This window comes from Anomaloglossus baeobatrachus, chromosome 8 (assembly GCF_048569485.1).
Source record: "Anomaloglossus baeobatrachus isolate aAnoBae1 chromosome 8, aAnoBae1.hap1, whole genome shotgun sequence".
NCBI classification, from domain to species: domain Eukaryota; kingdom Metazoa; phylum Chordata; class Amphibia; order Anura; family Aromobatidae; genus Anomaloglossus; species Anomaloglossus baeobatrachus.
In genome coordinates this window covers 86,986,075-87,007,159 of record NC_134360.1, presented here as the reverse complement: position 1 = coordinate 87,007,159, position 21,085 = coordinate 86,986,075, and the positions used below count along the sequence as shown (strand labels likewise).

General features: G+C 48.3%; 1 protein-coding gene across 2 annotated transcripts in view; it reads left to right on the top strand.

Moving 5' to 3' along the window:
- The window catches only part of LOC142249901 (zinc finger protein 692-like), a 65,570-nt gene that overhangs the window by 6,977 nt on the left and 37,508 nt on the right, over positions 1–21,085 (top strand). For both annotated transcript variants that reach the window (XM_075321874.1, XM_075321875.1), the window contains exons 4-9: positions 9–725; positions 1,882–2,097; positions 2,169–2,295; positions 17,630–17,785; positions 19,355–19,408; positions 20,271–20,349. In XM_075321874.1, the coding sequence (XP_075177989.1) occupies positions 9–725; positions 1,882–2,097; positions 2,169–2,295; positions 17,630–17,785; positions 19,355–19,408; positions 20,271–20,349 (1,349 nt within the window). The remainder of the gene's footprint in view (positions 1–8; positions 726–1,881; positions 2,098–2,168; positions 2,296–17,629; positions 17,786–19,354; positions 19,409–20,270; positions 20,350–21,085) is intronic.

Here is a 21,085-nt window from a genome sequence, read left to right as displayed (position 1 = left end):
TTGTCTAGTTTCAAAGCCAATTACACTGCTTTCTGTACCTGTCCATTCTCTTCATCACTTGGCTCTCCTATGTCACCAACATGGCAGAAACTGCAATTCTCCCCCCGCAATCTTGGCACAACCATGTTCACTAATAGTCTCTGAATCACCGGTGCTTTTATGGGGTTGCAAAAAAGATCATCAGTTTCATTGGGATCCAAATGCAGCCGTTCAAAGTAATAATGCAGTGGAAGATATCACTGACCTTTCATCCATAGACCAAAACAGTGCAATGGAGCAGGAGAATGTCCCTAAGGAGACTATAGAGGAAGGACCAGTAATTAATACGGAGAACAGACTGCAGGGAACTGGGACAAAACCACATGACATTGCTGTACAGGAAAGGTTATATGAGAACCAGCCCAGGATTCAGACAAGTGTTCAACCAGAGCAATGTAATGATCCCAAGAGAACAACTGAGGTCACATCAGAGGACAGATTACATATGACCCCTGGAAATGAATGGTCACTGAAAAGCAGTGTGTCTGAAAAGCCGCAGGACCAAGTAATAGTAACCAATGAGGGTCTGTGCCAAAGTATAGGACATGAAATACTAGATCCTACAGTAGAGGATGGAGACACAGAAGATGAAGATTCAGGGCCTCAACATGTTGAGGCCTCTGAAGATACTCAGGAGAGCATCTCCACAGACCTTGTCAAGGAGAAGCCTGAAACCCTCATCTCTGGTAAGGACTAATAAACCTTCTCAAATAAATGCTTAGTTAGGAAATGATCCATTGTTTAAATCAAATTTTATGTTAAAGGTGTTAAAATGTTTCCAGCTAATTTTCTATATTAAGAAATTATTTTGAAATCCTGACGTATTCTTGTTGGCCAATAGTCCTTATTATAGGTCAGCACCTTGTTATACTATGTCTCTTATTTTCTGTAGAAATTACGGTACTTCTCATCAGTCATCGCCTTATCGTAAGGTGGGCTTAAAATAAAAGATATACAGTGGGGAAAATAATTAAAAAATAACGTGTGGAACACCATGCTAAGTCTGAACTGGGTGCAAAAACCCTAAAAAACCCTTCACTATATAGAGAAGGGCTGCACACCAGCGACAGTGCAAGGGGAATAAATGTAAAGCAAAAACAGCTATGTGAATACTGACATAAAAATTACAATAGCTATATGTAAAAATGAAAATATGACAACAGAATCTGCATAACTGCTATAAACTTTAAGATTAAAGAGAAATGTAGCTAATGAATTGATCAATACAACAGAGTCCCAACACCTCGTCATGGTATTCTCTTACATTGGGCTCCCTAGCTAATGTGTGTCCTCTCTTGCCGTCAAAGGTGAAGTGTACCTACAATAAAAATTACAGACCTCTCCATTTTTTGTAAGTGGAAAAACTTGCAAAATCGGCAGTGTATCAAATACTTATTGTCCCCTCTGTACATGAGTTATGAAGCTGGAGACAGATAAGACAGGATTACACTATAGTGACAGTTTACCTCGCCCATCTTTGCTCCGGTCACTGATCATGGTCATGTCTCCCTGACATAGAAGTCACTGCATTATCTCCAGACTATTGTTTTAATATGTCCAGTTTACTTCTGTAACCCAAGCAAGATGACTGTTCCCATAGTGTACAGAAAATCAAATAAAGACAATATATAATATGAAAATAAAAAGATTAGAAAAAAATATTTCATGCATTTTGGTCTTTGGTTTAAAATTGTAAAATAAAATCTAGATGGGACATTTACTTCATTAGTCCATGTTCTAATACTGTGCTTTATCCTATTCTTTTGTTTTCTATATCTGAAGGTGCTTCTGAATGTCAATTTGGTTGACTTTTATCTTCTGGTCCTTTAAACCTCCTTTTAGGTAGAACTTGCAGACATCGAAGAACTTGTAACAAACTATCACAGATCTGCCAACAAACCATAATGACTGAACCAAAGCAACCATTAGCGCCTTTACCTTGCAGAAGGTCTCCCCGTGGTAACAGGCCTTATTGCCCGAAAGCAGATATGAAAGAACAAGTGTCTCATTCAAAAGATCCAATTACCAGTTTGACTACAGTTGGCAGTGACGAAAAAGGTATGGAATACTCAAAAAGTCTAGCACACCCCTGGAAATGAAAAAATTACTAAAAAAGTATCTTTCTGTAGGCCAAGATTTGGATGTACTTGCTGGATCGCCTTCAAGTGCCGATTTAGAGGAAAGAATATGTCACGTTCAAGAGTCCTTAACAGAAGATGTTTCCCAAAGAAAAACACCTTCAGAGAACTTTGAAAGGTAACAGACCACTGTGCCATGTAAGAACTACATAAAGAGGTTTGCCACAAAATACATTTAGAACCAATTCAGGTGATCTAGACAGCTAAGACTTAACCCTAGAAGTCCCAGAAATTTCGAGCTGCATAGGGATCCAATGGTAGAAATGTTAAATGACCCCTCTCTGGGATTTCTAGTGTTAATACCACTTGCCTTGATCTTGTTATCTCTGGTCCCTTGTGTGGTTATAAAGCCTATCTGATAACTGATGGGAGTCAGCCTGTAGCTAAATTTTCTACCATAACTTTAGGTTCATATTGAGGAAATGTGGAAAATCTTGGACAGAAATGTTGTCACCCTGTTTTAGGGATGCTGTAATGAGGGCTCGGAAAATGTCATCAGGCATCCTGTGGAAATCGAATTAAAAGCAGACCGAAAATGCTGAACAGTTTGTAATAGTGAACGTTTAAGGGGAGAGGGAGGTCACCTGGCTATAGTATTTAGCAGTTTGAGTGCTTTTTGACCCTTTAATAACCGCGTTACGTTTTAAAACGGGAGCAGTTAAGGGTACTTTTTCCTTACTGTAATTTTACCATAGGAGGTGGCCAGTGTGGACAGTTGCAGCAGCAGCGGAATTGTCATGCACTGAAACACAGATAGGAATTAGCAACAGCACAGTAATAGCAGCCGCAGTACAAAGGGACTTGAGAACTAGCAACTTGTACAAGTAGTTTTCCAGGCACCTCTCTTAATGAGAACATGTCTTAAATACCTGATGCCTCTCAGCCATATAGTGACCCTTTAAGAAAAGGGGCATGTCCGCTCGCGCACCCTATGTGCACTCCCAGAAGGCCTGTGTGGCATACGCAGGCCCTGTGAGGCAGCAGCAGTAATCGGGGAAAGAGCAGTCACTGCTGGGTGGCCGAGAAGGTGAGAGTGCCGGCGTAACCGCTGGGGAAGGGGGGGCACGACAGCGCGGGGCTGCTGGTATGGGCGTTACAGTACCCACCCCTCCTTATGCCCCAATTTTCCAGGAATCTCTTAAGGAGAAGTGGGACATTAGTATTCTCCCTTGGCTCCCATGAGCTCTTCTCAGGGCTAAACCCCTTCCAGTCCACTAAGAAGTAGATTTTATGACAAAACCTTTTCAAAGCGAGGATGGATTTTTTTTTTTAAATCAGGTTCATTTTTATTTAACATCAAAATTATACAACACATAAAATAATTCCCTCCATAGAAATATCACAGAAAGGGAAAAAACCTTTAGTCAATAAGAAAAACCACACAAATAACATAATAAACAATGCACCCGCAGTCCACGTCTCATTTCAATATGGGTCTCAAAGTGCATATTATTTCCCAATATATTCTCCATAGTATAGCTTACCCAGCATCATTATGACATTATATATATATACACATATACATACACGCACGCACGCACGCACGCACACACATATACATGCACACACATATACATGCACACACATATACATGCACACACCTTCCAGCAGTACGCATATCACCCTATCTGAGGAAATTTGTTAACCGGTCAGAAGGAGAAGGACCTGGTCGCTCGCACTGTCCTGCAGTAACGCCGAGGAGGGAAGGCCTGGGGTATCCAACCATGCCCCCCAGATCTTATAGAACTTTTTCAATGCATTTCTTTTAAGGTATACTCCTCTCTCCAGTCGAAGTATAGCGTTTACTCTTTCCCTAAAATCCCCGATGACCGGAGGCGCTGGGTCCAACCAGTGGTAGGCCAACAGTTTCCTAGCCTGGTACAAGAGACGTGTAATACCGACCATTACCGGCGAACTCAAGTCCACCCCCCCCTCCAGTAGACCCAGGATACATATAATAGGTCTTGGCTGTAGACGGATATTGAAAACTTGTCTAACCAAATCTAGTACTGCCCTCCAGTAATCTTCAATGTTCCCACAGGACCACATCATATGCATCAGATTCGCACCTTCCTGTCCGCACCTAGGACACAGATCATCCATCCTAACTCCCATCTTATGCAATAGACTAGGTGTCCTATATACTCTATGTAACAGGAATAGCTGTGACAGTCGTTGGCCTTCAGATACAGCAAGGCTTGGAGTCTGAGACAGGACCTCACCCCACTGTTCCTCTGTCATAGGGCCTAGGTCCCTCTCCCACTTCTCTCTAGCCTGCAAAGGGAATTTGTCGAGGTGTCTAGATAACATCACTGTATACAACCTAGAAATAATACCATAGGAGCGATCAGATGGCAACAATTCAGTAAGAGTGTGATTCCGCTCTATCCTAATGTCCATACGACGTGTCTGTGTCTCATAGGCATGACGGAGCTGCAGGTATTGGTAAAAGGAACTGTGCGGTATCCCAAACTCAGCTTGAAGCTGGTCAAATCTTTTAAGTATATTATTCTGAAGAATCTGAGACACCTGATGCACCCCCCTGCTCACCCACATTCTCCAACCCGGGAGTCTCTGCAGCTCCGCCAGTCCACGATTATGCCATAAGGGCCAGTACTCAGTCATTCCTGATATTCCCAGCAACTGCTTCCCTCTATCCCACACCTTGTACATCAATGATAATGTTGGATATAATGTTCCTCCTCTGGGTGAGTATCCTGCATCCAAAAAAGCCACTGGGTGTCCCCATTCTGCAAGGCCCCTCACCAATTTGCCCCCAGCGTCATATGCCTCATCCTTTCCCCACCCCCTGAAGTGCTGCATCTGTGCCGCAACATAATAAACCCACGGGTTGGGGACTGCCAGACCCCCATCCTCCTTCCCTCTCTGCAGGGTCTCAAGGCGGATTCTAGCCTGCTGCTTTTGCCACAAGAGTTCCCGAAACAAAGTGTTGATTTTACGGAAAAATTTCCAGTGGATCCATATTGGGGCGTTGTGGAGAAGATACAGAAGTTTGGGCATCAGTACCATTTTTAGTAGATTAGCACGGCCAATAAGGGACAGTGGGAGTCGACACCAGGCATCTATCTTGTTCCTAAACTGAGCCAACACTGGTTCCAGATTTTGAGAGTAGTAATCACGCGGTCGGGCACTAACCACAATCCCCAGGTATTTAAATTTATCCACCGTCGGAATTGGCAGCCCCAGAGTACTAAAATTAGATGGGAGTGGATCTATAGGGAGCAGGGCCGATTTCTTCCAGTTTATTAGGAGTCCCGAGCGCCTACCAAATTCTATAATAATATTTATTGCTGGGCCCACCGATGTCCCCACCTCCCTGAGATACAGCAACAAATCGTCCGCATAGAGGGAAACCTTATGCTCCAGACCGCCTATCTCAAACCCCTTTACGCCAGCGGATGCACGAAGCATAGCCGCCAATGGTTCAATTGCCGCTGCAAATAGTAATGGAGAGAGAGGACAGCCCTGTCTCGTGCCCCTGGCCAAATTAAAAGACGAGGAGGTACAACGATTAACTCGAATCCTGGCCCGCGGAGAGGCATATAACAATTTGACCCAGCCAATAAATCTGGAGCCAAGACCCAATTTCTCCAAAACTACCCATAGGAAATTCCATTCAATACTGTCAAAGGCTTTGGCTGCATCTAATGACAGGACTGCTCTCTCCTTGTTTCTCCCCTCAGAACTTAGCTGTATCCCCAGGAATAAACGTCGCAAATTAATGGAAGTAGATTTATTGGGGATGAATCCAGTCTGATCCTCGTGGATCACTGACGTGATCACCCGGGACAACCTGTTAGCTAGAATTTTAGCGATTAATTTAATATCTAATGTAAGCAGCGAGATTGGGCGATAGGAGTCAGGCGCGGTCGGATCTTTCCCGGGTTTTAAAATCAGAACAATAATAGCCTCCCTCATGGATGCAGGGAGGGATCCCTTCTCCTCAGCATCTCTGAACACATCCAAGAGTCTTGGCAGCAGCAGATGGGTATATAATTTGTAGAATTCACCCGGGAGTCCGTCCGCACCTGGGGCCTTTTCATTTTGGATTTGACCGAGCGCCTCCTCCAGCTCCTCCAGGTCTATATCTCTATTCAGGGAATCTCTCTCACTATCTGACAGACTGGGGAGAGTGATCTCCTCCACAAAGTCCCGCAGTTCCTCATCCCCATAATGCGATTTAGAGGAGTATAATTGGGTGTAATACTGTTGCATGACCTCCACAATCCTCCCGCTGTCCCTCACCTCCTCTCCAGTGTCAAGTTTCAATTTGGTGATATAGGTCAATCCCTCCTGCGCCCTAGCAATTGTAGCCAAGAGATGTCCCACACTCTCCCCCTCCGTAAAGTACCGCTGCTTAAGGAAAAAGCGTTTGTTAGTGGCCAAGGAAGTCATATGGTCTCTCAGCTCTCTGTGCCCTCTCTAAGTCCCGCTTGGCATCATCTGTAGGGTTAGATATAAGAAGTCGTTCTGCATCACCTAAAGTGTCCGTCAGATACTTAGTGCGCTCTCTTGTTTTCGCCTTTCGGGTGCAAATTTCCCTAATATATGTCCCACGAACATACGCCTTCATTGCGTCCCACACTATATGTTGAGATGCCGTACCGTCATTTGTCACAAAATATTCCCGTATAGTGTCAGTCAGAGTGCCCCCTATCAGTTGTATCCAAAAAGGGTTGAGCCGCCAAGGTATCCCCGCCAGCCGGTCCGGGTCCCCAAGCCTTAGACGGACCTGTAGTGGGGAGTGGTCAGACACCCCCCTGGCCAGGTACGTGACTGAAGCTACACAAGGCAGCAGCTGAGCATTTCCAATGGCCAGGTCAATCCGGGACAGTGAATGATGAGAACTAGAATAGCATGAATACTGCCGGACCTGCGGGTTTCTAATACGCCAAATATCTACATATCCCACCTCCTCCATCAGTCTGGCAAGGGATGTAGCTGCCGCCCCCACTGAGATATTCCCTGTATGTAACTTATCCCAATACGGGTGCAAGTAATTATTATAGTCTCCTACTAATAGGGTGGGGACCTCAGGGAGGGAAGCAACAAAATTGAGAATACGTTTCAATGGTTCCCCTGTGTATGGCGGCGGAATATAAATTGCAACTAGAACACAGCGCACATTATGAAGGACACAGTAAAGACATACAAATCTACCCTCCTGATCCACAGAAGCTTTAAGACACTCAAACGGCACTGTCCTGTGTATCAGGACACTCACCCCCCTGGAATGTGTGGTATATACAGAGTGATACTCATGGGCTATCCATTTTTTGTGGAGCAAGTGGAGCCGCTCCTTCACCAAGTGCGTTTCTGATAAGAATATTATGTCTGGCTTAAGCTGCTGTAGAAACAGAAAAACTGCACATCTTTTAGTGGCTTCACCCAATCCTCGCACATTCCAGGCCACTATATTAACCTCCTTCGCCATAAGGGTGAGTACACATATGTAACAGCAGGGGGCAGCAAGCGGGGACCTCCGGACCCATCTGCAGCAGTTCCCATAGATGAGCATAGACCAAACAGGTGCATAAAACGAAAAGGTCAAACAACATAAAAACATACACAGTGAACCAGGACATTCCTCTCAAACAGAGGGAAGTGGGGCTAAACATAACCGTAAGAGCACATAACGGTTTAAATTCCTGAACAGTCATCAACTGCATAGTAACCTATCTGGGTGGCTCCTGCCAACCGTCCATAAGTGTTCCAGCTGGGAAACATAGCAAGTTCACCCCAGCAAGTCCAACAGCAAGGAATCCGCAATAATCCTCAGCGGTGATTTCTGCGCAGTCCTTTTTCATTGGTATCGAGCCATGCGGCTGCATCCTTTGGAGTGTCAAAAAACTTTGTCCCACCATCCGCCACCACTCGCAGCCTGGTAGGGTATAGCATTGAGTAAGAGATCTGCAGCTGCCTCAGGCGTTTTTTGACATCAATAAATTGCGCTCTCCTCTGCTGGATTTCAGTGGAAAAATCCGGGTACAGTGAGACCTTATGGCCGTCAATAGCCAGATCCTTAATCTCCCGGGCTCTGCGGAGCGCAGTGTCCCTGTCCCTGAAGTGCAGTAGCTTGAGGAGGATAGGACGAGGGGGTGCCCCTGGTGGTGGGGGTCTAGTGGGGACCCTATGTGCCCGCTCAATAGTGAAGAAAGGAGAAAACAGATCCATACCCAAAGTCTTGGGGAGCCACATTTCAAAAAAAGCTACTGGATTATTGCCTTCTGCCTTTTCTGGGACCCCGACCAGTCGGAGATTGCTTCTGCGGGATCTGTTTTCTAGATCGTCCACCTTAGCCCTAAGCAATGAGATATTGTGGATTGCTCTGCCAAGGTCCCGAGTCAGAGGGGGAAGCTTATCCTCTGTGGCACTGACCCGGTCTTCCAGGGCCCCCACCCGTACATTGACCCCCTGCAACTCGTGCCTGATAGATGAAATGTCCAATTTAATTCCTCCCATCTGTATGTTCAAAGTGGCTAGCATATTGTTGCAGGTATTTACTGCTGCAAGCACATCACTGAGGGTGGGCTCTGCTCTCCCAGGATCTGTGTTTTCATCTGTAGCTCTAAGGTTGTCCCCCTGCTCCACATTATTGGCAGCAGCCAACATACTCACAGCTCCCTGCTGCTCTTCCTCCTCCATCAGTTCTTGTCCTGGGATCTCCTCCACGCTGAGGGCACACTGCTTAACAGCTCCAGGTATCTCAGGCTGATCTCGTGCAAACTTGCTGAGGCGAGCTATTGCATCAGACGCCCTGCCCCCACATGAAGCTCCAGCGTCCATGAGTGTGGCCTGTGTCCCGCGCTTCTTATCAGCCCGAGTTCTGGTCATATCACTCAGGTCTTTGAAGCCCCCTCAGTCTAGGAGAGGTCACCACTCCAGGAAAGCAGTAAAACAAACTTTAACCCCAGCTGGACAGGATTATACAGGAGTTTTTTGCAGGAGCTGTCTCTACACAGGTCTTCCTCACATGCTGCTCAGGCCACCGAGGATGGATTTTACCTCAAAGGTGTCTTCATCACTGACCAGAGGAGGAGATGTACCAGGATCCTTGTAGTAACGGCTCAGGATCACAGGTTTGAGGAGGGACACATGAAAATACATGGGAATTCGTAAGGAGGCCAGGAGCTACACCTCATTAATCTGCTGGAGCACCTCGAATTGACCAATAAAGCAGGGTATTAACTTGTAGGAAGCTAACTTGGGGAGGACGTATCTGGAAGAGAGCCATACTGTGTCTCTGAGACGGAATGAAGGAGGATCAAGGCATCTCTTGTTCTCGTGCCTCTTCAGACGGATTGAGGACTGCTTCAGGGAGAACTTGGTCCGTCCAGATATCAGAGAAAGTCTTTATGTGGGAATCGGCCACAGGATTGCCGGAGGTGAGAGCCATGGGATTTTGGGTCACTGTCCATACACTATGTGAAATGGAGACTTGGCAAAGGATTCACTCTTGTGATTGTTATACAACAAGTTCGACCATGGAAGGAACTTGACCCAGTCGCTATGTTGCTGATTGACAAAGTGCCGCAAAAAGTTCAGCAGGATCTGATTCCCCGTTTCACTTGGCTATCAGACTGTGGATGGTAGGCCGACCAAAAGTCCAAGGTGACATTGAGTATCTTGCAGGTGGCCCTCCAGAACCGAGCCACACTGTGCTTCTTTGGACTGTGCAGCCGGAAGATGTGCTGGACATACCACTGGCACAGAGGGCAACCTGATCGGCGGTGTGAAATGGGCCATTTTTGAAAATTAGTCTGCTTCCATCCAGATAGCAGTGCAATCAGAAGACTACAGCAGGTCAATGATAAAGTCCATAAAAATATGGTGCCAAGCAGCAGAAGGTACCGGTAAAGGAAGCAGTCACCCAGCAGGAAGCTTCTTTCAGGTCTTGTTGCGGGCTTATGAAGGACAGGCCAAACAAACTGCTGAACATCTTTTTCCAGCATTGGCCACCAATAATGGCAAGTGATCAGCTAAAGGGACTTCTTCTGTCCACCGTGACTGGACAGCTTGGAGGAATGACCCCACTGCAGAACTCGCTTCTTGTCTGCTTAAGTAACGAACATCTTACTAGGAGGGACTTGAGACACGTCTATGGGAGCCACCGAAAGCATCCTGAAAGGTTTGGTAATAGCAGGGGTTAATAACAACCCACAGCTGCCACTAAGCCCTAGATTAGAAATAGAGAGGGTCTATGAGATTCCCCCATCACTAATCTGTAAGTGAAAATAAATAAACACAAACCCCAAATAAAATACTTTATTTGGAATAAAATACAAAAAACACCCTCTTTCACCACTTTATTAACCCCCAAAACACCCCTGCAGGTCCGACGTAATCCACATGAGGTCCCACGACAATTCAGCTCTGCTACATCTGAGTCACAGCGCATGATCATGTAACGTGACTGCCCGCTGTGAGCTCCTGGCAGAGAATGAGCCGCGATCAGTAGTGACATCACTTAAGTCAGCCACAGTCACAGCAGAAAGGTTCTCACGATCCTCCTTCTGCTATGACCGCAATTAGCTTGAGTAACGTCACCACTGATCGCGGCTCATTCTCTCAGTTACAGCATGCGAATATGTTCCATGATCGCGCACTGTGACTCAGATGTAGCAGAGCTGAACCGTCATAAACATCATGTGGGCCTCCCATTACACTAATTTAGGGCTTTGTGGCAGCTGTGGGCTGTTGTTAACTCCTGTTATTACCCCAATTGCCACCGCACCAGGGCAATTGGGAAGAGCCGGGTAAAGCGCCGGGCTTGTTGAATCTAATGCGACAATCCCGGGCTGCTGCAGGCTATATTTGCTGGGGGTGGTCCAATAAGCATGGACCTCCCCATTCTGAGAATACCAGCTCCCAGCTGTCAGGCTTAATCTTTACCGGGTATCAAAATTGAGGGGACCGCACGTCTGTTTTTTAAATTATTTATTTCAATAATTTGGAAAAAAAAGCTGCATGTGGTTCTTCTTATTTTGATAAGCTGCAGCCTGTAGCCATGGGCTTTATCTGTGCTGAGTATCTTTATATGAGGGAAGCCTACACTAAATATTTTATTTATTTTTATACCACGATGGTGACCCACAGACAGCACCTGTAACTGGTAGCAGTCAGACGCTGTCACACAGACTGGGGGTGCGTCTGACTGCAACCAATCACAGATGCCAGGCCGGTCGGTGGTGGGGAAAGCAGTGCATATGGATGAGCCTAGTGAGCCGCTCAGGAAGTGAAGGAGAGGCTGCGGGAGCAGTGTACAGCCGCGACAGAGCTTCGGTAAGTATGAAGTGCTTGTTTCATTCTTATTTTCTTTATTTTTCCTATATATTTTTTTTTTAATTTCGGGTATCATTAATCATATTTATATATTTCTTTGTCGCTCCATTGGGAGACCCAGACAATTGGGTGTATAGCTTCTGCCTCCGGAGGCCACACAAAGTATTACACTTTAAAAAGTGTAACCCCTCCCCTCTGCCTATACACCCTCCCGTGCATCACGGGCCCATCGGTTTTAATGCTTTGTGTTGAAGGAGGCACACATGCACACAATGCTCCACATTTTAGTCAGCAGCAGCTGCTGACTATTTCGGATGGAAGAAAAGAGGGCCCCTAAGGGCCCCCGGCATGCTCCCTTCTCACCCCACTGAGTCGGCGGTGTTGTTAAGGTTGAGGTACCCATTGCGGGTACAAAGGCTGGAGCCACATGCCGTTTTCCTTCCCCATCCCTTAGGGGCTCTGGGTGAAGTGGGATCCTAACCGGTCATCCAGGCACTGGGACCGGGCTCCCTCCGCAGCCCCTGGTGGTATCTGCCGGACAGGAGACTGAGTATCGTCAGGGACATGGCCCTGCAACTACAGGTACTCTGTGTCCCCTTTGGGACGGTGCATGGAGCACCTGGGCCTCAGACGCTGCAGCGCCTGCAGTGTTGTTTTTTTGTCCGGGACTACCGCGCCGACCGTGCCTGCTTGCCGGCCGCGGTTTTTACTTTAGTCCCCGGCTTTTGCGGCCTAGTACATTAAACGCCTGCCCCCGGGCCTGCCAGTCAGGGGCAAGGGCGGGACGGTCGGTGTGACGCCGACAGTGAGGGCTGGAGCGCACATAGCTGTCCTCCTCTCCCCTCACTAATCCCTATGGGGCACCAGATTCCCGCACTTTTGTAAGTTACCGCCCACGGCTCCCTCCTCCCCTGTGAACGCCGACAGCCATGTTTTAACACATCCTGCCGGTGGAGGATTTCTGGCTGCAGCTCTGGGAGACCCGAGGCAGGGAATCTGGTGGCCACACAGAGCGGTTGGTAAGCCACACCGGTTTCCGGTGCTGGTCCCCCTAGGGTGCTGAACTGTATATAGATACATTATATGTGTATACTTTTTCCGGTTCAGCTGTACTGTTAACTTGTGGCTATATACCCTCAGTGATCACGCTCCTGGGAAACAGCATGTCGTTCACAAGGAGCAAGGGGGCCAAGGCACAGGCTTATTTTGCTACCTGTACCTCTTGTGCGGCTTTGTTACCTGCAGGTTCCACCTACCCTCACTGTGAGCAATGCTCGGCCCCTGTGGCACTCGCTCAGCCGGAGCCTGAGGCACTAGGGGGTCCCTCGGCCCAGGTAGAACCGCCGGCCCCCCCTGTCCAGATGGCAGGGACAGAGTTTGCTGTTTTAGCCGACAAACTCTCTGAGTCGCTTTCTCATTCCATGACCCAGTCTATGGATAAATGGTCGGCTAAGTTTCTAGAGGTTTTTGCAGTCCAGACCAGCCCTCACACAGGCCCCGGGCACTGCGGGATCACCCCCAGGCCCCTCTCGGTCTGCGACTAAGCGTGTTCCTGGAGTGGCCTCTAGTTATTACGTGCAGGACTCCGGCACGGACCGCAGTCCCAGACCAGCTAAGCGGGCTCGCTTAGAATCTTCCCCGACTTCATCACGCAGTTCAGGGTCTCAGCTCGAGGATTCTCTAGAGGAGGAGGCGGAGGTCGCAGCTCAGGACTCTGACCCTGACGTTGCTCTCAATCTGGATACACCTGAAGGGGACGCCATAGTAAATGACCTTATAGCGTCCATCAACCAGGTGCTAGATCTGTCTCCCCCAACTCCGCCTACAGAGGATTCGGCTTCACAACAGGAGAAACACCAGTTTAGGTTTCCTAAACGTACCCGGAGTGCTTTCTTTGATCACTCTAACTTTAGAGATGCTGTCCAGAAGCACAGGGCTTTCCCGGACAAGCGCTTTACTAAACGCCTTAATGACACACGTTACCCCTTTCCCGCTGACGTGGTTAATGGTTGGGCTCAGTGCCCCAAGGTGGATCCTCCAGTCTCTAGACTAGCGGCTAGATCCGTAGTAGCAGTGGCTGACGGTGCATCGCTCAAGGATGCCACGGACAGGCAGATAGAGCTCCTACTGAAATCCATCTATGAAGCCATAGGCTCTTCTTTTGCCCCAGCCTTTGCAGCTGTGTGGGCACTCCAGGCTATCTCAGCTTGTCTGTCTGAGATTAATGCGGTCACCCGTACCGCTGCGCCACAAGTCACATCTTTGACTTCTCAGGCGTCAGTATTTGCATCCTACGCCATGAATGCTGTCCTGGACTCGGCTAGCCGTACAGGGGTAGCATCCGCCAATTCTGTGGCAGTCCGCAGGGCCATGTGGCTACGCGAATGGAAGGCAGACTCTGCTTCCAAAAAGTTCTTGACCGGTTTGCCTTTTTCTGGCGACCGACTGTTTGGCGAGCGATTGGATGAAATTATTAAGCAATCCAAGGGAAAGGACTCGTCCTTACCCCAACCCAAACCAAACAGACCTCAGCAACGGAAAGTTCAAGCGAGGTTTCGGTCCTTTCGGCCCTCAGCCAGATCCCAATCCTCCTCGTCCAACAGGCCACAGAAGAGCCAGAGGAACTCTTCTGCATGGCGGTCTAAGTCACGTCCTCCAAAGACCGCCGGAGGCACCGTCTCCAAGGCGGCCTCCTCATGACTCTCGGCCGCCCCAAACCGCATCCTCGGTCGGTGGCAGGCTCTCCCGCTTTTGCGACGCCTGGTGGCCACATGTCCAAGACCGATGGGTGAGGGACATTCTGTCTCACGGTTACAGGATAGAGTTCAGCTCTCGTCCTCCGACTCGTTTTTTCAGAACATCTCCGCCCCCCGAGCGGACCGTTGCGCTTTTTCAGGCGGTGGACACTCTGAAAACAGAAGGAGTGGTGATCCCCGTTCCCCTTCAGGAACGCGGTCGCGGTTTTTACTCCAATCTGTTCGTGGTACCAAAAAAGGACGGATCATTCCGTCCCGTTTTGGACCTCAAATTACTCAACAGACATGTGACAACCAGGCGGTTTCGCATGGAATCCCTCCGTTCTGTCATCGCTTCGATGTCCCAAGGAGACTTCCTAGCATCAATCGACATCAAAGATGCCTATCTCCATGTGCCGATCGCTCAAGAGCATCAACGCTTCCTGCGTTTCGCCATCGGGGACGAACACCTTCAGTTTGTGGCACTGCCTTTCGGCCTGGCGACAGCCCCACGGGTCTTCACCAAGGTCATGGCATCCGTCGTAGCGATCCTACACTCTCAGGGCCACTCGGTGATCCCTTACCTAGACGATCTCCTAGTCAAGGCACCCTCACGGGTGGCTTGTCAACACAGTCTGACCGTTGCTCTGGAGACTCTCCAGAGGTTCGGGTGGATCATCAATTTTCCAAAGTCAAAATTGTCTCCGACCCAGTCACTGACGTACCTCGGGATGGAGTTTCATACTCTCTCAGCGATAGTCAAGCTGCCGCTGGACAAACAGCGGTCGCTGCAAACAGGGGTGCAATCCCTTCTTCGGGCCCAGTCGCACCCCTTGAGGCGCCTCATGCACTTCCTGGGGAAGATGGTGGCAGCAATGGAGGCAGTTCCATTTGCGCAATTTCATCTGCGTCCACTCCAATGGGACATTCTCCGCAAATGGGACAAGAGGCCGACATCCTTAGACAGGAACGTCTCTCTGTCTCTGGAAGCCAAGACCTCTGTTCAGTGGTGGCTTCTCCCCACTTCTCTGTCGAAAGGAAAATCCTTTCTGCCCCCATCCTGGGCTGTGGTCACGACGGACGCGAGCCTGTCAGGATGGGGAGCGGTTTTTCTCCACCACAAGGCTCAGGGAACCTGGACTCCGACAGAGTCCTCCCTTCAGATCAATGTTCTGGAGATAAGGGCAGTGTATCTAGCCCTCAAGGCGTTCCATCGGTGGCTCGAGGGCAGGCAGATCCGCATACAGTCGGACAACGCCACGGCGGTTGCGTACATCAACCACCAGGGGGGCACTCGCAGTCGTCAAGCCTTCCAAGAAGTCCGGCGGATTCTGCTGTGGGCGGAGGCCACAGCCTCCACCATCTCCGTGGTTCACATTCCGGGCGTAGAAAACTGGGAAGCAGACTTCCTCAGTCGCCAGGGCATGGACGCGGGGGAATGGTCTTTCCACCCGGACGTGTTTCAAGAGATCTGTTGCCGCTGGGGAACGCCGGACGTCGATCTCATGGCGACTCGGCACAACAACAAGGTCCCGGCATTCATGGCACGGTCTCAGGACCACAGAGCTCTGGCGGCGGACGCCTTAGTTCAGGATTGGTCGCAGTTCCAACTGCCTTATGTATTCCCTCCTCTGGCAATGCTGCCCAGAGTGTTGCGCAAGATCAGGTCCGACTGCCGCCGCGCCATCCTCGTCGCTCCAGATTGGCCGAGGCGGTCGTGGTACCCGGATCTGTGGCATCTCACGGTGGGGCAACCGTGGGCGCTCCCAGACCAACCAGACTTGCTATCTCAAGGGCCATTTTTCCATCTGAATTCTGCGGCCCTCAACCTGACTGTGTGGCCATTGAGTCCTGGCTCTTAGCGTCCTCAGGGTTGTCTCAAGATGTCATTGCCACTATGAGACAGGCCAGGAAACCAACGTCCGCCAAGATCTACCACAGAACTTGGAGGATCTTTTTAGCCTGGTGCTCTGAGAGGGGGTTTATCCCCTGGCCGTTTGCCTTACCCAGATTTCTTTCCTTCCTTCAATCGGGATTGGACAAGGGTTTGTCTCTCGGCTCTCTCAAAGGTCAAGTCTCGGCGCTTTCCGTGTTTTTTCAAAAGCGTCCAGCCAGGCTTCCGCAGGTCCGCACGTTCCTGCAGGGAGTTTGCCACATAGTCCCACCTTACAAGCGTCCGCTGGAACCCTGGGATCTCAACATGGTTCTACGGGCTCTTCAAAAACCACCTTTTGAGCCGCTGCGGGATGTCTCTCTATCACGTCTTTCGCAGAAGGTGGCATTTCTAGTGGCGGTTACTTCACTCCGTAGAGTGTCAGAGTTGCAGCGCTGTCATGCAAAGGCCCTTTCCTGGTTTTTCACCAGGATAAGGTGGTTCTGCGTCCGGTCCCGGACTTTCTCCCTAAGGTGGTGTCCACTTTTCATCTCAATCAGGATATCTCCTTACCTTCATTTTGCCCTCATCCGATTCACCAATGTGAAAAGGATTTGCATTTGTTAGATCTAGTGAGAGCACTCCGGATCTACGTGTCTCGCACGGCGCCACTGCGCCGCTCTGATGCGCTCTTTGTCCTTGTCGCTGGCCAGCGTAAGGGGTCACAGGCTTCCAAGTCAACCTTGGCTCGGTGGATCAAGGAACCGATTTTTGAAGCCTACCGTTCTTCTGGGCTTCCGATTCCTTCAGGACTGAAAGCCCATTCTACCAGAGCCGTGGGTGCGTCCTGGGCATTGCGGCACCGGGCTACGGCTCAGCAGGTGTGTCAGGCGGCTACCTGGTCGAGTCTGCACACTTTCACAAAACACTATCAGGTGCATGCCTATGCTTCGGCAGATGCCAGCCTAGGTAGGCGAGTCCTTCAGGCGGCGGTTGCCCACCTGTAAGAGGGGGCCGTTGTTTCGGCTCTTTTTATCGAGGTATTCTTTTACCCACCCAGGGACTGCTTTTGGACGTCCCAATTGTCTGGGTCTCCCAATGGAGCGACAAAGAAGAAGGGAATTTTGTTTACTTACCGTAAATTCCTTTTCTTCTAGCTCCTATTGGGAGACCCAGCACCCGCCCCTGTTCCCTTCGGGCTGTTTGTTCTTTTGTGTACACATGTTGTTCATGTTGAATTGTTCTTTTGGTTCATGGTTTCAGTTCTCCGAACATCCTTCGGATTGAATTTACCTAAGACCAATTTATAAGTTTCCTCCTTCCTGCTTTGGCACCAAAACTGATGGGCCCGTGATGCACAGGAGGGTGTATAGGCAGAGGGGAGGGGTTACACTTTTTAAAGTGTAATACTTTGTGTGGCCTCCGGAGGCAGAAGCTATACACCCAATTGTCTGGGTCTCCCAATAGGAGCTAGAAAAAAAGGAATTTACGGTAAGTAAACAAAATTCCCTTCTTTTTCTACATGTTCTCCTGACTTATAGATTAGCTGCCGGTGAAGAACACAAAGAGCCACAAAGCGAGAGTATACAGATGTCAAAAGCACTAGGGGAGGACGAGCCGAGCTCTGAAATGAAGCAGCATGAAAATGAGGGACAGGATCCACAGAGTACCCAGTACAGAAGCCAAAAGTCAAGCCGGTAGGTAAAAATGTGGACACTAATCCCTGCTTCTCTATAGTCCCAATGTTTTGTATACACATTTGCTCTCTTAAAAATGAACTTGTCATGTTCAAAAATGCCATTAACCTGCAGATGTGGGGATAATCTGCAGATTAATAGCAACTTGAAACTGCCTGGTGCCTGCACATTACCCAGCTGCCAGGAGGAAATTAACTGTAATCCTCCATTGCAGCATTCCGGTGTTAGTCATGGGGGCAGCACTGGCGCGGGTTCAGTCAGCAGAGTGGCAGCTATAATTGAGCTTCCCACACTGATTGACAATGGTTCTAAAGCTGAGCGGCTGTCAGTCAGTGCAGGTGGGGCGTGGTTACAGCCGCCACACTCAATACACAGAGCGGTTACAGCCGCTACCTCCATCACTAAAACCTGAACGCTGCCAGGAGGATTAAAGTTCTTTGCCTACCGGCAGCAAGTTTAATGTGCAGGTACTAGGCAGGTTCAAAATGCTATTAGCCAGCAGATTACCACCATCTCTGCAGGTTCCCTTTACAGAAAACCTATCAACAGTATTTTATGCTCCAAACTAATGCTATGTGTATATAAAAGCAACTTGCTTTTATATACATACGTATATATATACTCCGTATATGTACATACAGTACACAAGTATTTTATTTCCACATGGGCTCTGCTGCAGCCGGACTTACGCCATTATAGTGGTTCCGACTCTCACAACTGCACCAAGTGAGTCCATCCCCTACAGCTATCTGCTGACAGATGTTATAGGATAAGACCCTATTTGCGCTTCTGTTTTTTTATAGCAACTTTTGACTGTAAAGGGACATGGTCTGATCATACCACATCTCCATAGCCGGGGGGGGGGGGGGGGGGGGGGGGGGGGAAAGAGTATAAAGACATTACAGCAAGGGATCACAGCTGATTCTTTTTGTGAGGTAAAACATTTCACTGTCAGTTGTTAAAAAATGTTTTACTTATAAGGAAATAATCATTTGTGACCCCGTGCTGTCCTGTCTGTATACTCTTTTGCTTCCTCCCCAGCCATGGAGATGTGGTATGATCAGACCTTGTCCCTGTACGGTCAGACACGGCTATTACACAGTACACAGCAGGGACACATATATAACACCTTCACGACTTTGGAAGTACCTATACGTCCTAGATAGGGAGTAGTTCCTGACCTAGGACGTATAGGACATGTTGGCGATTGCAGAGGCATTGGAGCTGTGCCCGACGTGATCAACGCTGGGGACATAGCTTTCCCAACAGCCAAGTCCGGCGCTCAAAGCCAGGGATGATCCCAGCCTCATCCCTGTCTGTTTAACCCCTTAAGTGCCGCAATTAATATTTCAGCCCCTTCATTCTCAGAATCATAAGGGTTTCCAGAGGCCAGAGCCCCCACTTCTAAAGTGATGGTTTTTGCTAGCACTAAGCCATCAGCTCATTTCATTGAAATACACCTTCATAGAAGAACGGCAACCAAAAATGGAAAATTCTTGTTGCTTAAGTAATCAGTTAACGTTAGAAAGGAAACCAAATTGTAAAAGAATGTGTTTGCATCATTTCCAGACGCAAATCTCTTGTAGATGAAGAACTGGCTCAAATATGTAAGAAGAGGATCAGGTAAGTCATGTGTAAGCTGACCGGAGTCATAGAAACCTTACTTAGGGTTATTACTTGTATGAAAAAATGCAAAATGAAACCGCACAGGGCTACAAAGGTGTTACAACATATAGAGCCCAAGAATAATGCGGATACCTGACTATATTAGGAAGTAAAGAAACTAATGGACATGTACATTAGAGGTCGCTCTTACAGGAATTATTCACATACCAAGGGAGCATTGAAATGTCAATGGCGCATCAGCAGTAACCACTTTTTTGCTTGGTACTTTTTTTTTTTGTTTATTTTTGGCGAAATAGCCATACGAGGGCTTGTTTTTAGCAGAATGAGTTTTGGTTTTGATTATCCCCAATCATTTTAACATATAATGTACAGTGAAAAGGAGGAAAAAATTAGGTTTAGTGAAATGGTGTCACAGTGAATAGGGAGAGCAGGTGTCCGGGCTCGTAGAATGGCTGTCAGACCAGGGGGTCCTAGCTATCCCTGATTAGGAGTTACCTCTGAAGGTGAGGATGTCTGAGCCGCCTTCCTGACCCTGCTCCGGAACAGCCCTGATCTTATACCCCCTCCTTTAGTTTCCCAGGGAATGGTCGGGACAGGAGTGTGATAAAACCAACAGAGATAGACAATCAGGGGAAACCAAAACTCTATCTCACCAAAAAATATCTCCCAAAAGTTTGTTCACTCGTTTTCCGGACTCAGTGAGCATGCATGGAATGTATGTATGGGGCGTGTGTGCACGGAGTGACCACAATGTGTGTATGACTGTGTTGTCATTATTATCGTTTGTTAAATGATTGTTGAACCGGCAATATAATGTAACCAATATGAGGGTCTTAATGGACAACTGTATTTTCTGCAGGAAAGCAACACCACAGGAGCTGTTAATGTGTGAATATGACGACTGCGGGAAGATCTTTTCTAAGAGACAATACCTGAATGTGAGTGCAATAAACAGGCTCAGTGTGGCTCCGCTGCATGGGGGGAACAGGGTTAGAGATTAGCAGCAGATAAGGGTCACAAACTAATTGCATCCTTCTCCTATATTATTCCCAATGGGCCCACCTAGATGTCTGTTTAGTGCTGCTGATAACAATGAGCTAGCATTAATCAGGTCCATGAGGGGGGGGTGGGCAAGGAATAATGTGGAGAACGTGCAGCCTCATTCATAAGGATTCAAAGCTGACTTCCTCGGTGATGGGATATCCTATTGTGTCCAGGAATGTTTGAACTTGTCTTTCACTATCCTACCCAGCAATTAAATTAGGGAGATGACCCTGAAGCTCCTGCAAGGTTCTGTGCAACATCTCGCAAATGTATAAACAAAAAATCTAAACCCCTAAAGGGTCCAACTGTTAAAGCCCCGTCACACTAAGCAACATCGCTAGCAACATCGCTAGCAACATCGCTGCTAACGAACAACTTTTGTGACGTTGCTAGCGATGTTGCTGTGTGTGACATCCAGCAACAACCCGGCCCCTGCTGTGAGGTCGTTGGTTGTTGCTGAATGTACTGGGCCATTTTTTAGTTGTTGCTGTCCTGCTGTGAAGCACAGATCGCTGTGTGTGACAGCGAGACAGCAACAACTAAATGTGCAGGCAGCAGGAGCCGGCTTCTGCAGAGGCTGGTAACCAATGTAAACATCGGGTAACCAAGAAGCCCTGTCCTTGGTTACCC